The 25,920-nt window shown below is 38.8% G+C and overlaps 1 protein-coding gene across 9 annotated transcripts in view; it reads left to right on the top strand.

Annotated features, from left to right (window-relative positions):
- Positions 1–25,920, top strand: part of LMBR1 (limb development membrane protein 1) — a 131,629-nt gene that overhangs the window by 100,192 nt on the left and 5,517 nt on the right. For 6 of the 9 annotated variants that reach the window (XM_086394694.1, XM_086394695.1, XM_086394700.1 and 3 more), the window contains 3 exons: positions 37–127; positions 1,332–1,398; positions 24,754–24,915. In XM_086394694.1, coding sequence (XP_086250820.1) covers positions 37–127; positions 1,332–1,398; positions 24,754–24,915 — 320 coding nt within the window. Of the gene's footprint in view, positions 1–36; positions 128–1,331; positions 1,399–2,511; positions 2,903–24,753; positions 24,916–25,920 lie in introns of those variants that run through there. The other 3 variants (XM_086394696.1, XM_086394698.1, XM_086394697.1) reach the window with 2 other exon arrangements.

The following is a 25,920-nucleotide window of genomic DNA, read 5'->3' on the forward strand; positions in this document are numbered from 1 at the left end:
AAACATTCTTCGGAGTTTTTTCCTTGATTCTCACAGCTATCTCATGGTGTCCTCTGTCGTCGGTTTCTACAGCCTCCGAGTTTTTGGAAATTTCATTCCCAAGAAGGACGACACAACCATGACAAAGGTAAGGTCCTTTTAAGTCTTAGGTGGCTGTGCCCCTCTTTGCCTTCCAGGACAAGTGGACTGTTTTTTAGTGGTCGCCCTGAATGGTTCCTTGCGGTTCTAGGTATTTGTTTGTGAGTTGCGTAAACACACACTGGAAGATTTTCAAAATGCGGAATGAGTGGGAAAAGGATGTGCTCTGTTTAATTTGGATGGTGTCCATTCACTTGTAAATGCGGAGAACCGCAGAGCTTGTTAACCAGCTATAGAAGGCTCCTGAAAGGACCCTTTTTTCCTGCAAAGAAAACGTATTGCTAATGAGTAACTTTGATTGTGCTGACTGTACTTCAGGGAGCTTGTTTGAAATCTGAAGAACTTAGTTGCTACAAGTAGTAGAGACAAAGTATTTCAAATTTGAATAATTAAAGCAAGACGGAAGAGTTCTATTCAGAAACATTTTGTAGTCTGAGGCTAATTTGACTTTCTACAATATGTCATTGGCTTCTGAGTAACAAAGGCTGTTATCTTATATAGAGACTGCATTTGTAAAATATTCCCACAGGCTGACAATGAAGAATCACAGGAGCGGCTGGCTTCTTTTTTTTTTTTTTTATGACATTTTCCTTATTTTCAGCATATTCTAAAGGGAAGGTGTTATTTTTACATATCTTTTTCTGTCTATTTAAAATGTTATAGCTTCTTGAGATATTTAGCATAAGTAAACGTGAGTGCTAATCTGTGCTTCTGGCATCTTTTATTTAATGAAAGAATAAGCATAGGGTATATTGAAATAGAATTGCTAGAGTTTAGGTGTTTTAGATTTCTGGATTTTGGCTTTACTTCTTAGTTTACATTAGAAGTAGATATTGTATATCCTGGGCTGTAGTCTTGGCTTTAAAAACAGAGTCATAAGTATTGAAGTATTAATTCTTTTTTAACCTGTTAGGTGAATCCTTTTGAAATCAGCCTCTGTCATTAATGTAAAATGCAATTTTCTCTTTGTGTCAGGTACCATAAATACCTTCTAGAACTTACCAATAGAACTTTAAATGTCTGTAGAAAACCTTTCTGGTTCTCTTTGTTTTCTGTATTGAATAGTATCATTAAGAAGTTAGCAAAGTACTGTAGGTAACTAGAACGTACAGTAACTTGCCAGTATGTGAGTGGATTTTACTTAAGCGTGTACTGTGTGGCTGCCCAATATCCTTCCTGATTTCTCATAACAGATCATTGGGAATTGTGTGTCAATCTTGGTTTTGAGCTCCGCGCTGCCTGTGATGTCAAGAACACTGGGTAAGTTTAAATGAGAACTTTTCACGTAAAGTCTGTACCTTTTCAAGTGTCTTTTCTAAACTTCCTAAACTTCTAAACTTTTCCCAAAAGATCACTCTTTGAAATAAATTATTTCTTCCCACGTTATTTTATACCTTTACTTCTATAATTTATTTGTATATAGGGCTGTACCAAAACAAGCACTTTTATCAAATAAAGATCATTGATTTTTTTCAAATGCTTAGAAATATTCCTTTCCAAACGGTAGACTTTATTTTTTTTCACTGACTGGTTAAGCTTTTGAGTCCTCTAGTGAGGAACTGTGAAGTTTTTGTTTTTGTTTTAAATAAAACAATGTTTAATGTCTAGAAAATATTAAACTAATTTTTTCCTACATGAAATGTTTTTAAAAACGTATAATTTAGTATGTGGTTTAAAAAATTGATAATCTGTAAAACGTACTTTAAGCTGCTTTTATGTCCAGGGCATAGTCTTGAAAGCAGTGAGAGCTTTGAGAGCACTGACATACCCACACTGACTTAAAGGGTGTACTTTAGCTCCTTAGTTTTTACTTGCCTGCCATTCATACAGTTTTCTTAATTTTTCGATGTACAAGAATATTTTGGTCGTCTTTTAAAAGTAAAACATTTCCACTTTGTCATTGAAACAGTTGAATAAATCTTCATTTGATGTTCATATCTTTTGTAAAACACTGTAGCAGACTGTATTCTCAGTTATTGGCTAAATATTGTTTCAGACGAAAGTTTCCACTAGGCAGTTCTGTTCCATTTTCTAGTCTCAGATTTTGACTTGAGCATTCACAAATTATTTTTTAAAATCCCATTATTCAACCTTAACAACTAGCTAATGACAAAAATTGCAAGTAACTTTGAATTGCTTTTGTTTTAGCTCTTATGTTGCCTCCATTATTTATTTAAAACTCATAGCTCTCAGGGATGCAGGCTGTGCCAAGAAAGTATAAGCATCATAGTGATCTTCATAATTCTTACAGAGAATTCCATATTTTAGTAAAAAGTGAAATCTAAGTGTAGGTGTAAAAGGGACTGCCTTTCCACAGACTAACACAAAGCTCATTTACTTAAGAGGTCTTATTTCCTTTGTGTTGCGTTATAGGACTTGTTATTGTTTTGACATCTGCTTATGGTGTGCTCATCTTGAAAATGCCGAAAAATACATTTTTGTAAGTTGATTTGTAGCTGTTGTCATTTGTATTATGGAAGTCCAACAATTTCTGTGATGTAGCCAACCTACCATTTTATCATGTATGAAATTCACTGCGCACTGTTATTTAAGATTAATTGTTAATAGTAACATATACTGATTTTATGAAATAAAATTACATGCTGAGTACCATTTTAATACAAAGAAAACAAATTAATGGCAAAATGTGCTTTTTGAAGATCAACACATTAAATTCCTGAGTAGTTTGCCATAGAGATAAATAAAAAGAAGAAAAAGAAAGATGGGACAATTAAAATGCAGCTAACAAACGCCTGGCCCCAGCTGTCCAAACAGGATTAATGGAGTGTATTAGGTACAGTGAGTCATGTGGTGCTTTGCAAAATATCAACACACACTGAGTTACATGTTATGCCCAGTGGCACTGAATAGATGAAAAGAAATAAATACGTTAAACAGATTCATAGAGGCTTTTCACAGTATTAAAAAAGCACATTTCTAGACTAAAAGAAAAAGCTTTATTTTAGTATTATGGGAAATGCAAACTAGAGAGTTACTTTGTCGTTCCTCTATTAACCCTTTAGAATTGAGTCTTTGATTTTAAGAAGATAAAATATAGAGAATTGTCATGAATATTATCCTAGTGTATAACGGGATTTTGATTTACTAGCTGAAAAGCTTATAAGACTAGAATAGAGGATGTATTTAACAACCGAATTCCAAGCTGTGAAAGTTTTCGCTCTTTCTCATTGCCTCTCACAAGGGAGTCCTGACCTTAGGGTGCTCTCATTTGCTTCTGTGAATTCAACCAGCATTCTCAGTTAAATAAGAAACCAAGGAACAAGGGAAATTATCATTTACCTGTATAAGTGCAGTTTTTCTCTTATTTTAATCATTTTTAGTAATGAGAACTTTAACTGAAAATTAGAAATATTTTAAATCCTGTATAAATAATTCATTTGATGATATTTTTGCTTCAAAAATGAAAATATTTTTTAAACAGTGTAATTTGCCAATTGCTATTGCTGCGCCATAAGTGTAAAATATAGCTTTAGAGTTGAATGCCTGGTGTGATATGACAAACTTATTACAGAATTCCTCTGAAATAGCTTCCTATCTTTAAATAGAGAAGATTTTGTACTAATTTTAAAAATTGCCACTGAGTAGATTTTAGAAGTATATCACTTAACCACAAAGCATTAGGTTGCGAGGAGCATTTTGGCCATGTATTCTTAGCCAAATGAAATTAATAGAAAGAATAGCATTTTGTCCATGGGAAACATGAAGGATCTGTGCTTGAGATTTTTTATTCGAACTCTTTAAAACCTTTTAAAAGTGATGCCATACCAGGGGATATGATTTCTAAAGTGTTGTTTTGTTGCCTATATATAGTGTGCAGTTTTTAAAGAATCCAATGTTTTTGAGGCTATGATGTCCATATTTTTAGTAATCAGTTTACTCTTTGATATAATGAACTCTCAAGATGATTAGAGGAGATGGTTGACTAACAAAGTGAAAATAGAAGAGGCTCAAATCTAGTAAATTACCTATAGATGTCCAGATTTTCTATAATAAAATGTTTTAAAGGCAGCCGTGAATTTGAGAATAAATTTTGTGAGATTGCGGACATGTTCTTTGTTATTCTTAATCAAGAAACAACTGAGGGATTGACAGTTTTTACCTTATTCTTTATTTGAAATCTCTTAACAGGAAAAGTTTTCTCAGATACAACCAATAGACTTTGAAATACTGTTACTAATTTCTATTATGAAATTATTTTTATAGTTATGGTTTCATCTCAAAATTTTTTCTGTAAATTTTAAGTTATTCAAGGCCCAAGTGCAGATATATATTTTTATATTTAAATTTATATGGATGCTTACTCTATTAAAACAAAAAACCCCGACTTATTCTTCCAAGTCAGCTGGAATCTGTTTTTGGTGTTTCCATGTATTATTTCTCATCTGGGTCCCCTCTAGCTCATCATCTCGCAGGAGATGAAGTGGATTATTCTCTTTTGTTCCTTGATGGAGGGAGCATGTTTAGACACTGGTCCTTCAAGGGAGAGGTCCTTATTTGGGTTTTGTGAATGTACTACTAATCTTTACCCCAAGCTTTCCCTCTCCAGTGTGAATCAGAAAGAAATGATCCTTAGACATGACAAATGAGAACTCAAAAGTATAAATCATGATATATATTCCTAGTTATGACTTTCATGTAAAAGTAACTCTTAAGCCCTGCATTGAAAATTTCTTAGCAAAAAATTCTATGTGACTTCATTATATTCTGTTATATCGAAGAGAGTAATAAATGAGTGGTGTGACTAACTTTTGATTGATTACTAATGGTCTTATAACTGAACAATAAATTTGTGTATCTAGTTAGGATTTTTAATAGTATAGAGAGAGCATTCTGTGTCAAATGTCTGAAAGAATTCAGAGAGTCACCACTGCTCACCCCTCAGCATTCACGTTCCCGGGGTCCACATGTCACGTCCTTCTGATGCTGCTCTTATTTCAGAGTCCCTCCTGCCTGAGAGAAGGTTGTATTGGCCACACATTCTAAAGAATTTAGCCGGCTGTTGACATACATTCAAATCCCTTGAATTTTAATTTGATATAAAATATTTTTTCATATGAAGATAATTTCAGTTAGGATTATTCAGTTGGAAGATATAAGATGTAGTTTTTTAAATGTAAACCACAGTAAGGTTATAGTTTGCATTGAGAACCAAGACCCTCCCACCCTGACTGAGAATACTTAAGAGCACACGTGTGCATGGCCAACTCTGAGACCGAGGAACAGGCTATCTCCTCCTTTGTAGAAAGTTCTATTTTAAAATTAGTTTTTAATAAGTATGTACATGAGCAAATTCTACTTATAAAGGATATTAAAAATTAGATCTCAGGCTTGAATTCCTTATGACCACCACTTTTAATCCCAGTCCCCTCTTCAGAGTTTCCAAGAACCAGTTTAATGTGTATAGTTATTTAAAATCTTTTTCTGGGTACACACACACACACAGACACAGCACTATGTAGAAAATTGAAAACTCTCACCTGGGTATTACTTTATGTGACTCCTAACTTCAGTGTCCACCCAGTAGGAGTTAGAAGAGGTTTCGAACTCATTTCTTGTACCAGAATTCAGTCAGCTGAAAATGAATTTCAAACCAGAATACTTACCTCTTCCTGCTCAGATCACCTCTGGCTTCCGAGTCGCCCAGTTGTGTGGGTTTTGCTGTTGTCTTAATTGTTCTGCCGCACTTGCGCTTTGTAAGCCCTCTTCTCAGATCTCCTCTCTCTTCATTTCTGGGCACCACTCACTTTTTCTCCTTCTCCTTCTCCGGCCGTCCTTCGACTGTCTCTCATTGCTCGTCAGCCTCACCCACGCACTTGCCCCCACCGCCCTCCCTGAGCTGGGGCAGCGGCCGCAGCCCTGTCCTCCACGTGGCGTCCCGCAGCTCCTCACATGGGCCGTTCCGACAGCAGGACCCATTCGTGCGTGTGTGTGCGTCTGTCCTCCCCACTCCTTCCCTCCTGCCCTCACTCCCCTCCCTTGTCCTTCCCTTTTAGTCCTCAGGCACTTTCTATACCGTGCACCAAACCAGAGAGTTGGGAGTTGCGTTAGGAACCTCCATGTCTGGTACCAACACCTAAGGGCCCTGCTGTTTTCATCTTGTTACTCTCTCTCACATGGGGCTTCCCCGGGGGTCCAGTGGTGAAGACTCTGCACTTCCATTTAGGAGGCATGGGTTTGATCCCTGGTCAGGGAACTGAGATCCCACATGTCACACAGCACAACCAGAGAAAAAAATTTTTCTCACATTCACTCTGCCTTTCCATTTCCTTTAATAAAAGAAAAGTGAAAAGAATCAGATTTGTTTGTCAAGTAATCAAAGCAGAGGGTTGAGTGTATGGTTTTAGTTTAATATTTCGTTGTGAAGGATTGCTCATTAGCTGGGTTTTAAACACATGTTCTTTCCTCTGAGGAGAGGAGAGTAGGAAGTACGGCTGAAGCAAAAGCACTAGTGTTAGCCATTCACTGGTGTGTCTGACTCTTTGCGACCCCGTGGACTGTAGCCGAGTGGGCTCCTCTGTCCATGGGGTTCTCCAGGCAAGAATATTGGACTGGGTTGATATTTCCTTCTCCAAAGGGTCTTCCCAACCCAGGGATTAAACCCACATCTCCTGCATTGCAAGCAGATGCCTTACAACTGAGCCACCTGGGAAGCCCTAAAAGCACCAGGGAAGTGTTTAGTTTTTCAGATGAGGCCATGACATTGAGAGCTACTCTGGAGGCCCCCCATCTTGGGAGAGTTTCTCTAGGAAGAGAGTGAGTGGATCTCTATTGGAGATCTTAAACGTTCACTTGTTTTAAAATTAGTACTTTAGGTTTGTTCTTGGACTATGATTATAGTTCCCTTTCATTTAACTTTAGTTTGTATTAAAATTCATATACATTAGTTCATCTGGACTAGTAAGTTAAATTGCCTTCACATTAGGACAAAATGTATTTGTAGCATATAAACAGTGATGACCAAAATTGATTTGATATTTACAAGCACACTTTCCCATCTCCAAGCCCACACTGGCTCACATTGTTCCCACAACCCTCCCCAGCTTTGCTCTACCTCTCCAAGTCTTCTCATTCTGTAAAGACAGGTCAGATCCTCTGTCACGTGTGAAAGGTGTATCGGATTCTTGCTTCAGCCTTGTGTTACACTTGTTTTAAAAAGAGAAAAAGGAGTGAAGCATTGGACACATACTCCAGTGTGTTTGAACCTAGAATACACTGTGCAGAGTGAAGTAAGCCAGGCACAAAAGGCTCCATAGTCTGTGGCTCCTCTCGCATGGGGCGTCCAGAACAGGAAAATCCGTGGAGACGAGAGTGGTTAGCGGTGGCCAGAGGTGAGGGGGCAGTGGAGAGGGCTGGGGTAGTGATAGAAATGTTTTTCAGTTGGATCGAGATGGTGGCCAATACTTGTTCTCTGGCTTGACTTGTAATCTTATCCCAAGGGTAAGTTTTTTTCTTAAATTTTTATTTGTTGTTTTTTTTTTAGCCTAGCTGACATACAATATTAGCTTCAGATGTTCAGCACAGTGATTTGATGCTTGTGTACATTATGCATTGATCCCCACCATAAGCTTAGGGTGAGCATCTGTCATACAGAGTTATTACAGTGTTACTGACCATATTCTCCATGCTGTATATTAAGTCCCTGTGGCTTATTTATTTAATAACTGGAGGTTTGTACCTCTTATCCCCCTTACATCTTTCACCCACCCTCCCACTTGCCTCCCCTCAACCTGTTTGTCCTCTGTATCTGTGAGTCTGTTTTCATTTTGGTTTGTTTTTTAGTTTCCACATATAAGTAAGATCATATGGTGTTTGTGTTTCTCTGTCTGGCTTGTTTCATGATACCTCTCGATCCGTCCATGTGTTGCAAGTGGCAAGATTTCAGGGTTTTAATGGCTGACTAATGCTGCCTTGTGTGCATGTAACTGTATGTATTGTGTGTCTTACATGCCCTTTATCCATTCCTCTGTCAGTGGACACTTGGGTTACTTCCATATCTTGGCTGTTGTAAACAATGCTGAGTGAACATCGAGGTGCATGTATATCTTGAATTAGTGTTTTGCTACTCTAGCCTTCTTTTCTTTTCTGTTTGCATGAAATACTGTTTTCCACCTCCTTTCTTTCAGTCTGTGTGTGCCTTTAGATCTGAAGTAAGTCTCTAGTGAGTAGCGTATAAATGGGTCTTGTAATTCTTTTAGCCACCGTATGCCTTTTGATTAGAGCATTTAGTTCATTTATCTGTTTTAAAATAATTATTTATGGGTACTTATTTATTACCAGTTTGTTAATTGTTTTTAAGGTTTTTGGGTAGTTCTTTGTTTCTTCATTTCTTCCCCTCCCTTGTGATTTGATGACTTCGTTTAATGTTATATTTGTATTTCCTTCTGTTTAGTTTTCATGTATTTTTACTGTTTTTATGTTTGAGGCTAATATGATATTCATGCATAACAACCTCCTCTGTATAGAGCAGTCCATTTTAAGTTGATGGTTGCATCAATTTGAGCAGTTTGTAAAAGCACTGCATCTTACCCTCTTCCTCACACTTTATGTTTTTGGCATCACATTTTATATCTTTTTATTTTGTGTGTCACTTGACTATTGTTTTAGATATGGATGTTTTTCACTACTTTTGTTTTTTAACCTTTATGCTAGCTTTACTGGAGCTTCCCAGGTGGCTCAGTGGTAATGAATCTGCTTGCCAGTGCAGGAGATGCAGGAAATGTGGGTTCGACCCCTGGGTTGGGGAGATCTCCTGGAGGAGGAAATGGCGACCCACTCTAGTATCTTGCCTGGAAGATTCTATGCATAGAGGAGTCTGGTGGGCTGCAGTCCAGGGGTCGCAAGGAGTCAGATGACTGCGTGCATGCCTGCTGGCTTTACAGGTCACTGAGCCATTACCTTTATGCTTGCCTTTACTGGTGAGATTTTTTTTTCTTTTATAATTTTCTTGTTTCTAGTTATGGCTTTTTCTTTTCCCTGTAATGAAGTACCTTGTTAAGCCAGTTTAGTGGTGATGAACCAACTTTCTTAGCTTTTGCTTATCTGGGAAATTATTTCTTCTTCAATTCTAATAATCTTGCTGGTTAGAGTATTCTCGGTTTTGTCTTTTCCCTTCAGTACTTTCATATATTATACCAGTCCCTTCTGGCCTGTAAAGGTCATACTGAAAAACCAGCTGAACTGTGGGGGTTCCCTTGAATGTGATTAGTTGTCTTTCTCTTGCTGCTTTTAAGAGTCTTTCTTTAATGTTTGACATTTTAATAATAACGTGGCTTGGTTTGGGTCTGTTTGGGTTCATCTTACTGGCGAGCACATCCTCCACCCCTCTCCCCCACCAACGTTTACTCATGCTCTGATGGATAGCCCAGCTCCCCTCTTTCTCCTGCAGTGACAATGTGTTCCTACTCCCAGTGCTTCCGAGACGTGTGCCGTTAGATTAACGTCCAGCCTCTGTGCGCTGGCACAGCACGGCGTTTATGCCAACCTGTGTGTCCCACTCAGTGCTGCAGCCCTGGTTCAGGTTGTGACAGGGGCGCTCTTCTGATGTGCTGGGGTAAGAATCGAATACAGCTCTGTCCATGAGGTCGTTGAGTGTGTTACTTTGTCTGTGGTGAATAATTTCATCACCACCTATTCCCTGGCATAACCTAACATGTCATTTGAGAGTCATCTCAGCCATTAACTCCACAGATAAAGTTTTCCTTGAATTTCTCCCCCTTTAAGCTCCCTCCTGCATACTCCCATAATACTTCTCTCTGCTGCTGCTGCTGCTAAGTTGCTTCAGTCGTGTCCGACTCTGTGCGACCCCAGAGACGGCAGCCCACCAGGCTCCCCCGTCCCTGGGATTCTCCAGGCAAGAACACTGGAGTGGGTTGCCATTTCCTTCTCCAGTGCATGAAAGTGAAAAGTGAAAGTGAAGTCGCTCAGTCGTGTCCGACTCCTAGCGACCCCATGGACTGCAGCCTACCAGGCTCCTCCGTCCATGGGATTTTCCAGGCAAGAGTACCGGAGTGGGGTGCCATCGTCTTCTCTGGATACTTCTCTCAGTCCTCTGCATATCTGCCGTGTCGCTCATCACACTGTATTCTGACTGCTCACGTTTTGCTCCACAAAACTGTGGTCTCCTTAAGGAAAGCCGTGGTCAGGTATACCCAGTGTCTGCATGTAGCATTTAGGTCATGTGTGTGCAACAAGGAACTCATGTGCTTTTCAGTTTTCCATTTTACTTAACTGTACAGAGACATCCATGAAGGGAATAAATGGCATACATACCTACTTGTAACTCTTACAGTACTGTGTAGGGTTAGGAATATGATAGGAACTCAAAAATACTGTAAAATGTGACTCATACCACAACAGCAAGTACAGAAATAAAGAATTTCTAATTAAATCTATTTGGCACAGCCATACACTAGTATATCCATGCATGGTATGGAGTATATAGTGTGAAGCCTGTTAAATACATTTTAACAGCTTTATTGAAATAAATGAAAATGACATATTGTAAACTGTACTCATTTTAAGTGTGTAATTTGATAAGTTTTGCCTTAACGTGTGTGACTGTGAATCTGTCACTGCAGTCAAGACAGCGAGCAAGTCTGTCGCCCGCAGATGCTCCCTTCTGGCCCTGGGTAGCTCCTCCTCATACCGTCCCCCACCTCCCCAACCCCAGTGTCCCCAGGCAACCACTGACCTTTCTGTGACAATAAAAGTAGTTCATATTTCCTAGAATTTTTTGTAAGTAAAGTCACTATGAACTATTTTTGTTTCTTTAACTCATTGTGTTTAAGACCAACCCATGCTATATGTGTCAATAGTCTCTTTTCTAGTATTGCATTGTGTGTATATATCACAATTTGTTTTTCTGCTCACCCACTGAAGGACATTTGAGTTGTTTACAGCTTCTGCCAAGTCGCTTCAGTCGTGTCCGACTTGTGCAACCCCATGGACTGCAGCCTACCAGGCTTCTCCGTCCGTGGGATTCTCCAGGCAAGAACGCTGGAGTGGGTTGCCATTTCCTTCTCCATTACAGCTTCTAGCTACTATTATAAATGAAGCTGCCATGGACATTCACATCTAAGTCTCTGATTATATGAATTTAGACTTTCATTTCTCTTGGGTAGTAACTGTTAATAGAAATGGAATGCCTGGGCGTATACTTCAGTTTTAAAGGAATGGCCAAACTGTTTCAAAGTGCTCATGCCATTTTTATGTCTGCATCACAAGTGCATGAAAACTCTGCATGAAAACTTCTTCTACATCTTTACCAATACTTGGTATAGTCACTCAGTTTAAGGTCAGCCCTTCTAATAGGTGTGTAGTGAACTTAACTTGAATTTCCCAGATGACTAATGTGCTCATTTGTCATCTGTATATTTTCTTTGATGAAATATTTATTCAGATCTTTGGCTCGTTTTAAAAATTAGGTTGATTTTCATATTGTTGAGTTTTTTGTGCTATTTACATATTCTGGATAAAGGTTCTTTATCAAGATATGTGATTTGAAAATATTTCCCCCATTCAGTAGCTTGTCTTTTTATTCTTTTACCAATATTTTAGAAAGTACAGATGTTCTTAATTGGATGAAATCAGATTTACCAAATTTTCTTTTATGGATTGTGCTTTTGGTGTCATATATACTAAGTCTTCCTCTAACCAAGGTCACAAAGATTATCTCTTGTGTTTTCTTCTAGAAGCTTTATACTTAGGTCTGTGACCTATTTTGAGTTAATTTCTGTATATAGTATAAGGTATGAATTAAAGTTTATTTCTTGGCATATGGTAACCAATTACTGAAGCTTGAGAATTCTCTTCCACTCAGTTGCTTTTGAAACTTCGTTGGGAACCAGTTGTCCATCTATGTATGAGTGTGGGTCTCTTTCTGAACTCAGTTGTGTCCTATTGATGTCCTTGTCTTTACACTAGTACTACACCATCTGGGTTAATGTGGGCTGATGATGAGACAAAAAGATATGGCACTGAAAGATGAACTGCCCAGGTCGGTAGGTGCGCTGTTGGAGAAGAGAGGAGAAATAACCTCAGAAAGAATGAAGAGGCAGAGCCAGAGCAAAAACAACACCCAGCTGTGGACATGACGGTGATGGGAGTGAAGTCCATGCTGTAAAGAGCAATATTGCACAGGAACCTGGAATGTCAGGTCCATGAGTCAAGGTAAATTGGAAGTGCTCAAACAGGAGAAGGCAAGAGTGAACATCAATATTTTAGGAATCAGTGAACTCAAATGGACTGGAATGGGCGAATATAACTCAGATGACCATTATATCTACTACTGTGGGCAAGAATCCCTTAGAAGAAATGGAGTAGCTATCATGGTCAACAAGAGAGTCTGAAATGCAGTACTTGGATGCAATCTCAAAAACGGCAGAATGATCTCTGTTCATTTCCAAGGCAAACCATTCAATATCACAGTAATCCAAGTCTATGCCCCAACCAGTAATGCTGAAGAAGCTGAAGTTGAATGGTTCTATGAAGACCTACAAGACCTTCTAGAAGTAACACCCAAAAAAGATGTCCTTTTCATTATAGGGGACTGGAATGCAAAAGTAGGAAGTCAGGAAACACCTGGAATAACAGGCAAATTTGGCCTTGGAATACGGAATGAAGCAGGGCAAAGGTTAATTGAGTTTTGCCAAGAGAACGCACTGCTCATGGCAAACACCCTCTTCCAACAACACAAGGGATGACTCTACACATGGACATCACCAGATGGCCAACACCAAAATCAGATTGATTATATTTTTTGCAGCCAAAGATGGAGAAGCTCTATACAGATCAGGAGAAGACCAGGAGCATGACTCAGATCATGAACTCCTTATTGTAAAATTCAGACTTAAATTGAAGAAAGTAGGGAAAACCACTAGATCATTCAGGTATGACCTAAGTCACATCCCTTATGATTATACAGTGGAAGTGACAGATAGATTCAAGGGATTAGATCTGATAGACAGAGTGCCTGAAGAACTGTGGACGGAGGTTCATGACATCGTACAGGAGGCAGTGATCAAGACCATCCCCAAGAAAAAGAAATGCAAAAAGGCAAAATGGTTGTCTGAGGATGCCTTACAAATAGCTGAGAAAAGAAGAGAAGCAAAAGACAAAGGAGAATGCATTTGAATGCAGACCCCATTTGAATGCAGAGTTCCAAAGGATAGCAAGGAGAGATAAGAAAGCTGTCCTCAGTGATCACTGCAAAGAACTAGAGGAAAACAATTGAATGGGAAAGACTAGAGATCTCTTCAAGAAAATTAGAGATACCAAGGGAACATTTCATGCAAAGATGAGCTCCATAAAGGACAGAAATGGTATGGACCTAGCAGAAACAGAAGATATTAAGAAGAGGTGGCAAAAATACACAGAAGAACTGTACAAAAAAGATCTTCATGACCCAGATAACCGTGATGGTGTGATCACTCACCTAGAACCAGACATCCTGGAGTCCAAAGTCAAGTGGGCCTTACGAAGCATCACTCTGAACAAAGCTAGTGGAGGTGATGGAATGCCAGTTGAGCTATTTCAAGTCCTAAAAGATGATGCTGTGAAAGTGTTGCACCCAATATGCCAGCAAATTTGGAAAACTCAGCAGTGGCCACAGGACTGGAAAAGGTCAGTTTTCATTCCGATCCCAAAGAAAGGCAATGCCAAAAGGAATGTTCAAACTGCCAGACAATTGCATTCATGTCACATGCTAGCAAAGTAATGCTCAAAATTCTCCAAGCCAGGCTTCAACAGTACATGAACCATGAACTTCCAGATGTTCAAGCTGGATTTAGAAAAGGCAGTGGAACCAGAGATCAAATTGCCAACATCCATTGGATCATCGAAAACGCAAGAGAGTTCCAGAAAAACATCTACTTCTGCCTTATTGATTATGCCAAAGCCTTTGACTGTGTAGATCACAACAAACTGTGGAAAATTCTTAAAGAGATGGGAATACCAGACCACTTACCACTTACGTGCTGCAGTCTATGGGGTCGCAGAGTCAGACACGACTGAGTGACTGAAGTGGAACTGATGATGAGACTTGAAACCAGGTACTGTGAGACCTTCAGCTTTGTTCTTTTTTTCAGAATGGTTTTAGTTATTCAAAGGCCTTTTGCATTCCTATATAAATTTTAAAAATAGCTTGTCATTTTTCAAATAAATGTCTGCTAGGATTTGGATTTGGATTGTGTTTAGTCTGTAGAACAAACTGGAGAGGATTAACACCTCTACAGTATTGAGTCTTTCAGTCCCTGAACACTCTGTACTTACTTAGTTCTTTGATTTGTCTCACCAGTTTTTGTAGCTTTTTGTTTACATCTTGCACATTTGATGTTTTTGTGAATGGTGTTTTTAAAAAATTTAGTTTCCAATAGTTCATTTGTAGTACATAGAAATGCAATTGATTTCTTTATATTGATTTTTTTCAGCATTGCTCAGTTCATTTATTAGTTCTATTAAATCTGTTTTATAGGTTTCATTGAATTTTTTACTTTGATGTTTATGATTCTGTGAATAAAGACAGTTTTCCTTCCTCCTTTCCAGTACAGATGCCTTTACCTGCTTTTCTTGTCTATCGCATTGAGCAGAGACTACAGTGCAGTGTTGAATAGAAGCGGTGAGGGCAGGTGTTCTTGGCTTGTTCCTCACTGTAGTGGGAAAGCATTCTGGTTTTTACCACTAACTGTTATTAGCTGTAGTTTTTGTTACTTTGTTTTGGTAGACGCCTTTTACCGGTTGAAGAAGTTCCCTTCTTGTCCTGCTTAGCTGGAGTTGTTTTAATCAGGATTGGATGTTGGATTTTGTTAAATGCTTTTTCTTCCTCTGTTGAGATAATCATTCTCTTTTTTAGTCGTTGATGCCGTGTTCATTTTTTTGGTTTCATTTGTTTTCCTTTCTGTTTCATTTTGAATAGTGTCTGTTAATAATGTCTTAAAAGTCTACTAATCTTTTCTTTTGCAGTGTCTAATCTGTCATTAATTCCATCTAGTGTATTAGTCATATCTTGCATTGTAATTTTTCTCTGAAGAAGGTTAATTTAGGTCTGTTTTATGTCTTTTATGTCTCTTTTTACCAGGTTCAATCTTCTAACTTCTAAAGTGTAAGAAATATGGTTATAATTGTTTTAATGTCCTTGCTAGTCATTTTGTCATCTGTGTCATTTCTGAGTTGGTTGTTTTTCCACAAGCCAGTGTGTTCGTCAGTCAGTGTGTTCGTCAGTTCCTAGCTGAATACTCAAGAGAGGTCCTCTGTCTCCCTCCCAGGTTCCCACCCTGTGCAGCTGTCCAGCCACTGTGCTGTCCCAAGCTCCAGCGCGCCTCTTTACCTCGGTGAGGCGGCTGGATTCTGTCCCTCTTCCTTTCCACTCTGCATTCAGGAAGCCCTCTTTAGGTAGGAGCTATGGCAGACAGCAATTCATGGGGTTGCAAAGAGTTGGACACGACTGAGCGACTGAACTGAACTGATGGCATTCAGAGGACCACGTTGCTTGTTTCTCATCTCTTAGCATCATTGACCTTCATTGCTATATGTCCAGGGTCTTGAATACCACAAGTTTGCATATTTTGTCCAGTTTTTTGATTAATGAAAGTGTGAGAGACTGTCTCCTTTATTTAGCTTTGGCTGGACTCCGAAGTCGATGAACATATTTCTGATTGATGTACTATAATGAAAACTTGTTTGCAGAGTAAGACTGGTCAGATTTAAAGTCTTTCCTTTAACAACATTGTCTTCCATTACCCCTAAAAAGTGGGACCTCTTGTTAGTTTTAGAATTTTTGTGTGTGTGTGAATAAATAAAACAATTTACAGTGAGCTTATTTACATTAGTCCTGAAATTAATGATGTTCATGATTAATTATGGATTTTATTATTTTATATTCTTTAAGTCACATTTAATTTTTGATACTGTGTAGGTAAATTTTATATCAAAAGCCTGGTTTTAGAGAAGGGAATTTAAAAATCTAGTCAAGATAATAATTTATACTAACTATTATGGGAATCCAGAGAGGGGGAAAATGTGTTAATCCCAATATTTTATCAGAGAACATTCAATTTATAAATTTGCTTTCTATAGCAAAATGTATGTGCTCTTTTTGGCAGTCTTTCATTAAAGCCATGGATATTCATGGCAGTCATTTGTATGATATGCCAGCAAACATGATTTATTGAGAAAGTTACTTTAATGGTCCTTTTAGTGTGTCAAGCTTTATATATTCTCTCACAACTTCTTGCTAGTTAAGGAACATGAATATGCTTGCTAAAAGTCAAAGTTGACTCAGGTGGGCTAACAAACGTAAATTCTCTTGACTCATACTGCAGGTGGAGTAATCAGCTCTGTCTTGAAGTGAGGTTTTGTCCTTAGTTCTTTTATAGGTATGGATAAAGAAAAGATCTTTATTCAAGGAACTATGCATAAGACATTTTCAGTTTAATCCTAGTGCAGGGAGCTGATTTCGTGGTTTATTGTGAAGAGTATTTTATTGACAGATAATTCAGATAATGTTACCATATGCTTAGCTGCTGCTTACTAACTGAGCTTCTTACCTGGTATATCTTTTAAAGAAATGAACTTCTGAATGGAAATAAACTTTTCAGTGTTTGACTAAGAGAGTTGTAGTTATTGTTGTTCAGTCGCTCATTTGTGTCTGTCTCTGTAACCCCATGGACTGCAGCATGCCAGGCTTCCCTGTCCTTCACCCTCTACCAGAGCTTGCTCAAACTCATGTCCATTGAGTCGGTGATGCTAACCCACCATCTGATCCTCTGTTGTCCCCTTCTTCTCCTGCCCTCAGTTTTCCCAGCAACAGGGTCTTTTCCAATGAGTCGACCCTTCACATCAGGTAGCTGAAGTATTGGAGCTTCAGCTTCAGTGACAGTCCTTCCAATGAATATTTAGGATTGATTTCCTTTAGGATTGACTGGTTTGATCTTCTTGCAGTCCAGGGTACTCTCAAGAGTCTTCTCCAGCACAATTCAAAAGCATCAATTCTTTGGTGCTCAGCCTTCTTTATAGTCCAACTCTCACATCCATACATGACTGCTAGAAAAACCATAGCTTTAATAGACAGATCTTTGTTGGCAAAGTAATGTCTCTGCTCTAATATGCTTCCAGTGAGGAAGCATCTTTTAATTTCATGGCTGCAGTCACCATCTGCAGTGATTTTGGAGCCCAAGAAAACAAAGTCTGTCACTGTTTCCATTGTTTCCCCATCTACTTGCCATGAAGTGATGGGACCAGATGCCATGATCTTCATTTTTTGAATGTTGAGTGTTAAGCCAACTTTTTCATTCTCCTCTTTCACCTTCATCAAGAGGCTCTTTAGTTCCTCTTCGCTTTCTGCCATAAGGGTGGTGTCATCTGCATATCTGAAGTTATTGATATTTCTGCTGGCAGTCTTGATTCCAGCTTGTGCTTCATCCACCCTGGCATTTCACATGATGTACTCTGCATATAAGTTAAATAAGCAAGGTGACAATATATAGCTTTGACGTGCTCCTGTCCCAGTTTTGAACCAGTCTGTTGTTCCATGTCAAGGACAGTTAAATAACATTAAATAATTAAAATTATCTTATGGTTAATAGTATTTTAAAATTTGCTGCCTTAGTACCCTTTTATGTCTTTCAGAAATAGAGATTTTGAAGTGTTTTACATTTGTACAAGTCTTTATTAACATGTCATTCACCCAGGGGATTTTTGCAGAAATTTGTGCCTGTGGCTGACTATTTGTTATGTAAGTGAATAGTGAAACACTTCGATCAATATTTGGGTAACAAAAGACATATTAATACATCTCTGGTCAATAAGTTGTTAAAACTTTTAAGTATTGCTGTTTTTTCTTAAGTGTTGGTATTATCAATAAAAAAGTACACTAGTCCAAATGGACTTTATAGTTCAGTCACCCAGTTGTGTCCATCTCTTTGCGACCCCATGAACTGTAGCATGCCAGGCCTCCCTCCTGTATATGTGTGTGTGTGTGTGTGTGTGTGTGTGTGTGTATATTTATTTATATATACTTATATAGGCTATTCCATCCAAAAGCAGAATACACATTCTTTTCAAGTGCCCAAGGAACAGTCTCCAGAATAGATCACATGCTAAGCCTCAAAACAAGTCTTGGTAAATTTATGAAAATTGAAATCATATTAAGCATCTTTTCTAACAGCAATGCTTTGAAACTAAAGAGCAGCTACAATCTTTAAAAAATTCCTGAGGCTTCCCTGGTTTGTCCAGTGGCTAAGAATCCATGCTTCCACTGCAGGGGGCGTGGTTTTGATCCCTGCTTGAGACCCCACATGCTGTGTGGTGTAGCCAAAAGATAAATTCTCTGAATCACCTTTGCAGAGAAAATAAAAGTATATTAAAAAACAAACAAAAAACTTCCCAGAGCACAAACATATGGAGGCTAAGCAACATGTTCGTAAGCAACCAATGGGTCACTGATGAAATCAAAGGAGAAATTTTAAAATACCTATAGACAAATGAAAACAGTGAGCCAAAATCTGTGGGGTTCAGGAAAAGCAATTCTAAGAGGGACATTTATAGTGATACAGGCCTACCTCAGGAAACAAGAAGAATTTCAAATAAAGAATCTTACAGAGAAAGGAGAACAAACAAAACACAACATTAGTAGAAGGAGAGAGTCATGAAAAATCAGAGCAAAGATAAATGAAACTTAAGAAAATAGAAATCGATGAAATTGAGAGCTGGTGTTTGAAAAGAAACAAAATTGATAAACCTTTACTCAGACTGATTACGGAAAAAATGTGAGGGCCCAAATAGCAGAAATTATAAAGAAGACATTACAGCCTACGCCACAGAACTACAAAGGATCATAAGAGATTACTAAGAAGAACTGTATGCCCCAATAAAATGGACAGCCTAAAAGAAGTGGACAAATTCCTAGGAGTGTACAGTCTCCCAAGACTGAACCAGGAAGATATAGAAAATATGAATAGGTAGTTACTAGTAATGAAATAGAATTAGAAATGAAAACTCCAACAAACACAAGTCCAGGACCAGACGGCTTCACAGGTGAATTCTAACAAACATTTGGAGAAGAGTTAACACCTATCCTTTTCAAACAACTCCAAACAATTGCTTAGGAAGGCACACTGTCACCCTGGCATCCCTGGTATTAAAATCAGACAAAGATACCACACACAAAAAAATTATTGTCCAATATCACTTGAGTCAGCGTGTGCAAAAATCCTCAACAAAATCTTAGCAAAGTGAATTCAACAGTACATTAAAAGGATCGCACACTATGATCAAGTGGGATTTATTCCAGGGATGCAAGCAAGGATGGTTAAATATCTGCAAATCAGTGTGATATATCAAATTAAGAAACTTAAAGTATGCAAATATTGCTTATCTCAGTAGATACAGAAAACTCTTTTGTCAAAATTCAGCATCCATTTATGATAAAAACTCTGCACAAATTGGGTAGAGGGAACATACCTCGACATAATAAAGGCAATATATGATAAACCCACAACTGACATCAAACTCAGTGCTGAAGAGTTGAAAGCACTTCATTAAAGATCAGGAACAAGATAAGGATGCCCACTCCTGCCACTTTTATTCAACACACTAGGTGAAAACCTAGTCACAGCAGTGAGACAAGAAAAAATAACTAAAAGGAACCTAAATTAGAGAAAAAGTAAAACTATCACTGTTTTCAGGTGACATATACTAATAGAATCCTACAGACACTGCCAAAAAACCACTAGAGCTTATCAATGAACTCCATAAAGTTCCAGGATGTAATATTAATATATAAAGATCAGTAGACAGAAATCTGTTGCATATCTCCACACTAAAAACAAACTATCAGAAAAATTAATTTAAAAAAGAATCCCATTTACCATTGTATCAAAAAGAGCAAAATACCTAAGAGTATATCTAAATAAGGAGATTAAAGATCCATGCTCAGAAAACTATGACATTGATGAAAGAAATTGAAAGCAACAAAAACAGATGAAGGGAAATACAATGTTCATGGATTGGAAGAATTAACACTGTTAAAATGACCATACTACCTAAGATAATCTACAGATTCAGTACAATCAAAATACCAATGACATTTTTCACCGAAGTAGAACAAATAATTCTAAACTTCGTGTGGAACTATATAAAAGATACTGAAGTACCAAAACAGCTTTGAGAAAGAAGATTAAAACTGGAGGTCAGTGTGCCCTGATTTTAAACTATACCACAATACTACATCCATCAAAACAGCATGGTACTGGCACAAAAATAGACATATGTGTCCATGGAGCAGAATAGAAAGCCCAGAAACGAATCCATCCACCTATGGTCAATTAATCTGTGACAGAGGAGGCAAGAATATACAATGAGGAAAAGAAAGCCTCTTCAGTAAATGACGTGAAAAACTGGGCAGCTACATGCAGAGGAGACTGAACCATGTTCTCACATCATGCACAAAAATAAATACAACACAGGTTAGAGATGTAAATGTTAGACCTGAAGTCATAAAACTTCTAGAGGAAAGCATAGGCAGTATTCCCTCTGACATTGGTCTTAGCAGTATTTTGGGGAGATCTGTTTCCTCAGGCAAGGGGAGCAAAAGCAAAAATAAGCACATGGGACCACAGCAAACTAAAAGGCTTTTGCACAGTGAAGGGAACTCAGCAAAATGAAAGGCTGCCCACTGGATGGAAAAGATATTTGCAAATGATACATCCAGTAAGGAGTTAATATCCAAAATATTGCAAAGGATCAATGCCAAGAAACCAAACATCCCAGTCCAAAAACGGGCAGATTTAAATAGACATTTCTGCAAAGAAGACATACAGATGGCCAAAAGACACATAAAAAGATGCTCAGCATCATTAATTATTAGAGAAATGCACATCAGAATTACACTGAGGCATCACCTCACACTGGCCAGAATGGCCATCATCAAACAGTCTATATATAAATGCTGGAGAGGGTGTGGAGAGAAAGGAACCCTCCTGCTCTGTTGATGGGAATGTTGATTGGTGCAGCCATTGTGGAGACCAGTATGGAAGTTCCCTAAAAAACTAAAAATAGAGCTACCATATGATCCAACAGTCTTACTCCTGGGTAGGTTTCTGAAGAAAATGAAATCCCTAATTAGAAAGTAAATATGTACCCCTGTGTTGATTGCGGCGTTATTTACAGTAGCCGAGATTCGGAAGCAGCCTCAGTACCCATGAACAGATGAATGGATAGAGACGTGGTACGTACACACACACACACACACACACACACACACAGGAATATGACTCAGGCGTGAAAGACTCACATATTGCCATTTGTGGCAACATGGCTAGACCTCGAGGGCATCCTGCTTGATAAAACAGGCCAGATAGAGAATGACATACTGTGTGACTTCACTCACATATGAACTGTAGAAGACAAAAATGAGCAGCAAAACAGAATCAGAGTCACAGACACAGAGAGTAGACAGGTGGTTTCCAGGGCTGGGTGGTGAGTGGGGGAGAAAAACAGGTGCAGGAGATGAGGTCTGCAAAATTCACAGGATCTCAAATGTACAGTGTGGAGAATATAGTCAAAAACTAGATGGTGATCATTCTGAAATGTATAGAAATAACAAATCACAGTGTCACGTCATAGGAACTTGGATAGTGTTTTAGGCTAATTATACTTCAAAAGCAAACTCTTAGGAAAAAAAATTGGATTTGTGGTTACCAGAGGCAGGAGGTAGAGGAGGGGGAATTGGATGAAGGTCATCAACAGGTACAAATGTCCAGTTATGAGATGAATCGTAGGGACATGATGTGCAACATGACAAATACAATTATTTGCTGTGTGTTATATAGGAAAGTTGTTAAGGGAGTGAATCCTAAGAGTTTTCATCACATGGAAAAAAATTTTGAAACTTAAAATTTTGTATCTGTTTGAGGTGATGAATGTTCACTGATCTGATCTTAATAATCATTTCATGGTATATATGAGTTAAAACATGCTGTACGTGTTAAACTTACGCAGTGATAAGCTGGAAAAGAAATAAGTACAATTTACAATTATTACTGTGACAAAATCCTCTTAGACATTTTAGAAAAGTGTTTATTTAAGACTTCTTTTTGTCTATTAGAAGATTTTCAGAATTGAAGAGCTTTGTAGTACTTAGCTGATATTATATTTCTAAAATGTTAAATTCTGAACAGCAGTCTTCCGGAGCTCACTCCTATAATCTCTGATGTTTTGTCTGAAGCCTCAGTGCGTCCACAGTAGCACCAGGCTTCTGGGTTTCTGTCTGAGGCCAACCTGAGGTGTCTGTGGCCAGAGCCTCTAACAACAGGGGTTGCTCTTCTCCTCATGTTTCCCACTGGGTCTTGACCTGCCTCTCCAGACACCAGGGTGAGCCCACTGAGAAGTTCTAGTGAAAGCACCTTTCCATTGTTCATAACGTACCTTCCAGTCTCACTGTGTGAATTCTCACCTACTGCCCCTGGCTTCCCTCTCATGGGGTGCGTGACACACAGCAACTTCTGGGTGACTCTGAATTACTAGTTAGCATGTAGCAGAGGTTTCCAAAGTAGAGTTGGTTTCCCCATAAATTCACAAAGTAAGTCATTGGGCTCTGTGGAGAAGCTATCAGAACTTGTATTTATTTTTATTGCTATAGTTTTTTAAGTCTTTCTTTTGTGTATAAAATAATATATAGGTCAGTGAGTAGTATGTATATAGTTTTCAAATAAAATACACATGTAATAGGTATATATACTCTAATTTTATTTTTGCTAATGGTAGTGTATGATCAAAAATTTTTGAGACCAGATCAGACTTGCATAGAGCATCTGGGCAGGGTTACCCTGTGACTCGTCAGCTCCTCTTCAAAGGAGCTTCCTGATGCCACAGTGGTGCGTGTGCGTGCGTGTGTGCCTCACCACATGCTCAGGAGGCTTGGGCTCTAAGGACCAAAGATGCTTGTCTGGGGTCCCCAGGCCATGAGCCCACTGAAGTGTGTTTTGGGAGGACTGCATCTTGTTTACAGTTAACTTCCTAGGTTAAATTAAGTAGTACTTCATTTGAAAAATAATATATATAATTAGACACATGTTCCTTTTAACAAAGTCTTAGTAAGTCTTCACTCAGAGAAACTGCCGCCGAGTCGGTGCCATGACCTCATGGTGTGACCTACGCTATATGTGCTGCTAGGGTCCGGGTCCCTTCTACCTTCTTTGAAAAAGCACGTTATTGTACGTTTCCGTTAATCTTGTATTTCCTTAAACTACTTTGGTAGATTATTGTCTCTCAGATTCAGATACATTGGCCCTGGATACGTGTGGTTACACGAGACCTGCTTTTTGATACCTGCTCTTTTTCTGTCATCTCCATGAGCTACTTTCATAGAGTCTGTCCAGATAAGAGGTGATGGGATTGCGTTGAGTGGGGATGAGAGTTAAGTTTGAAAGTTAGCTGATGAGGTGACGTTGAGTTTAGTCAAAGCTGTTCTTGAAATTCGTAGGCCACCCATAAAATGAGAGGTGCGTGATTTTGGATATACAGGGCCTTAGTGGTTAAACTTGATATGGCCATGGTGAGCTCTCCAGCTTCTTCCTTAAAGAACATCAGTAGTCCCGTCACCTCTCACTTGACTGACCATTTGAATGCTGTTTTACTTTATTTATTTACCTGTCAGTAGTCAGAAAAATCCTTCCATATGCAGACTCTTTCCAAGAAGTATTGAGCCGAGGGCATGTACTTGTTGAATACAATGACTATTCAGACTTTTAAAAAAATAAGACTTGTTTTTTACATGTTCCAGGTGGATTTAAGTGGTGATGCATATAGAACACAACTGCAGTGTGTTTCTAGCGCACACAGCACTCACACTGCATCTCAGCCTTGGCCATTCATCCCACAGGACTGTAGCCTCCAGTTCACATATGTGATGTGTGTTTTCTTCCCCCTGGAGAGGAACCACTCTATTTGTTTATTTGTTAAGTAGTAAGTTTTAAGTATGTGCAAGGCATTGCTCTGGGTTCTGGGATCATAGGGCTAAAAACAACAGAGTCTCTGTTCTTATAATTCCGCGGGAAGTAGGCAGTAAATGAACCACAAAGGAAAAGAAGCATTTCAGATAGTGTGTGCCTTGAAGAAACACTGTCAGGGTGGAGGGCCTCGGCAGGTCAGCTGTTGAGGGTAGAGGAGACAGGTGGCCTCTTGGAGGAGCTGGCATGTGAGCAGGGCCCTGTAGGGAGGTGGGACAAGCGTTGGGGCGGGAGAGAGTTTGTCAGTGTCTCTCCCATCACAGCCTCATTTCCTGTTTTGGGGAGTGGCTGCACCCACTCTCCACACAGGAGCAGCACAGCGGGTTTCTTGTGGATGCAGGAGAATGCTGAGCGAGTGACCCGTTTCAGCTTCGCTGCTCACCACTGCCAGAGACTGACACGTGGACAGTTGCTTAGGCTGACTGCGGTTGGCCGCAGGACCATGACTGTCTGTGGTAACCGAGGATTCCCACTAACAGAAATGAGGAAGGCCATGGAATTTGATCTGATTTGTACTTTATCTTGGTAGATATATATTTATATAAATAGATTGTACCTAATTCATTAAGGGCTATTTTATTTGTTTTAACAGGAATCACTAGATTTGACCTGCTTGGAGACTTTGGAAGGTTTAACTGGCTGGGAAATTTCTATATTGTGCTATCCTACAATCTGCTCTTTGCTATCGTGACCACGCTGTGTCTGGTCAGAAAATTCACCTCTGCTGTGCGAGAAGAGCTTTTCAAGGCCCTAGGTAATCCTGAGGTTTATGGGTACTTTTTCTCTCTTTCCACTTTAATAATTTTAGGTTTTCAGCTAATTTTAAGTCTTTACCTATTCATTTTCCAGACGTGTGAATCCTTCGAGGCCACATTCCTGAACCACTGCTTATTGGTTATGTTCTTGTATAAGATTACTCCATTAAGCCTCATCTTTCTCATCTATAAAACAGTGATAATATCATCTTCAGAACTGTTGTGAATATTAACTAAAATAGTTCTTGTCAGGGCCTAAGGGAAGTCCTGACACCCGTGAGAGCTCAGCAAGCAGTAGCTCTTTTATTATGATGATGAGAGCAGTTGTGATGAACTGTGAGGTGCAAGGCTTATATTCTGGTAATGATGCCTCTTACTATTTTTTAGTTTAAGATTTTTTTTGAGAATTGGATTTTGTAAGTTTCAGGCTGACCCACAATTACAGTTCTCTTCATAAGTCAGATAATAATTTGGAATAAAAATATTAGTGTTTGGCATTAATAAGAGAGAGGGCATTTATTATGTATTCCATGAGTCATATGCATTGAGACAGTATTAAAAACTCATAGATTTGGCTAAGCTATAAAAGGTATAGATGTCACCCATGACCGTATTTTTCATGCTTAATTCAACATTTGTGATAAGCATATTTCAGGCTTTGTATTTTGGGAATACCAAGACAATATAAACTGTCTTGCTTTTAAACCTTCTTGGGTTTAGGGTGTGTAATTTTATAAAAGAGGGGAAAGGTAGTGATTTATGGTTAGAAAGTCCTGACGTTAGCTCATTTACCTGAATTGACACCATGTGAATGCTCATAGTCCACGTGCCTCTGTGGCTCTGAGCTGTTGCAGAGCACAGTATAACGGTGGTGCCTGAAGGTCCTGTTCGCATGTACAGGGATGTCTGCCAGGCAGACCACAGAAAGCTTTACACACCACCAAGCTTTCCAATCCTGATGCTTGAAAGGATGGCCACTGGGAAGAAAAAAGGACTTCAGATTG

Source organism: Bos grunniens, chromosome 4, assembly GCF_055505025.1.
Source record: "Bos grunniens cultivar Pamir isolate PY7600 chromosome 4, Bosgru_T2T1.0, whole genome shotgun sequence".
NCBI classification, from domain to species: domain Eukaryota; kingdom Metazoa; phylum Chordata; class Mammalia; order Artiodactyla; family Bovidae; genus Bos; species Bos grunniens.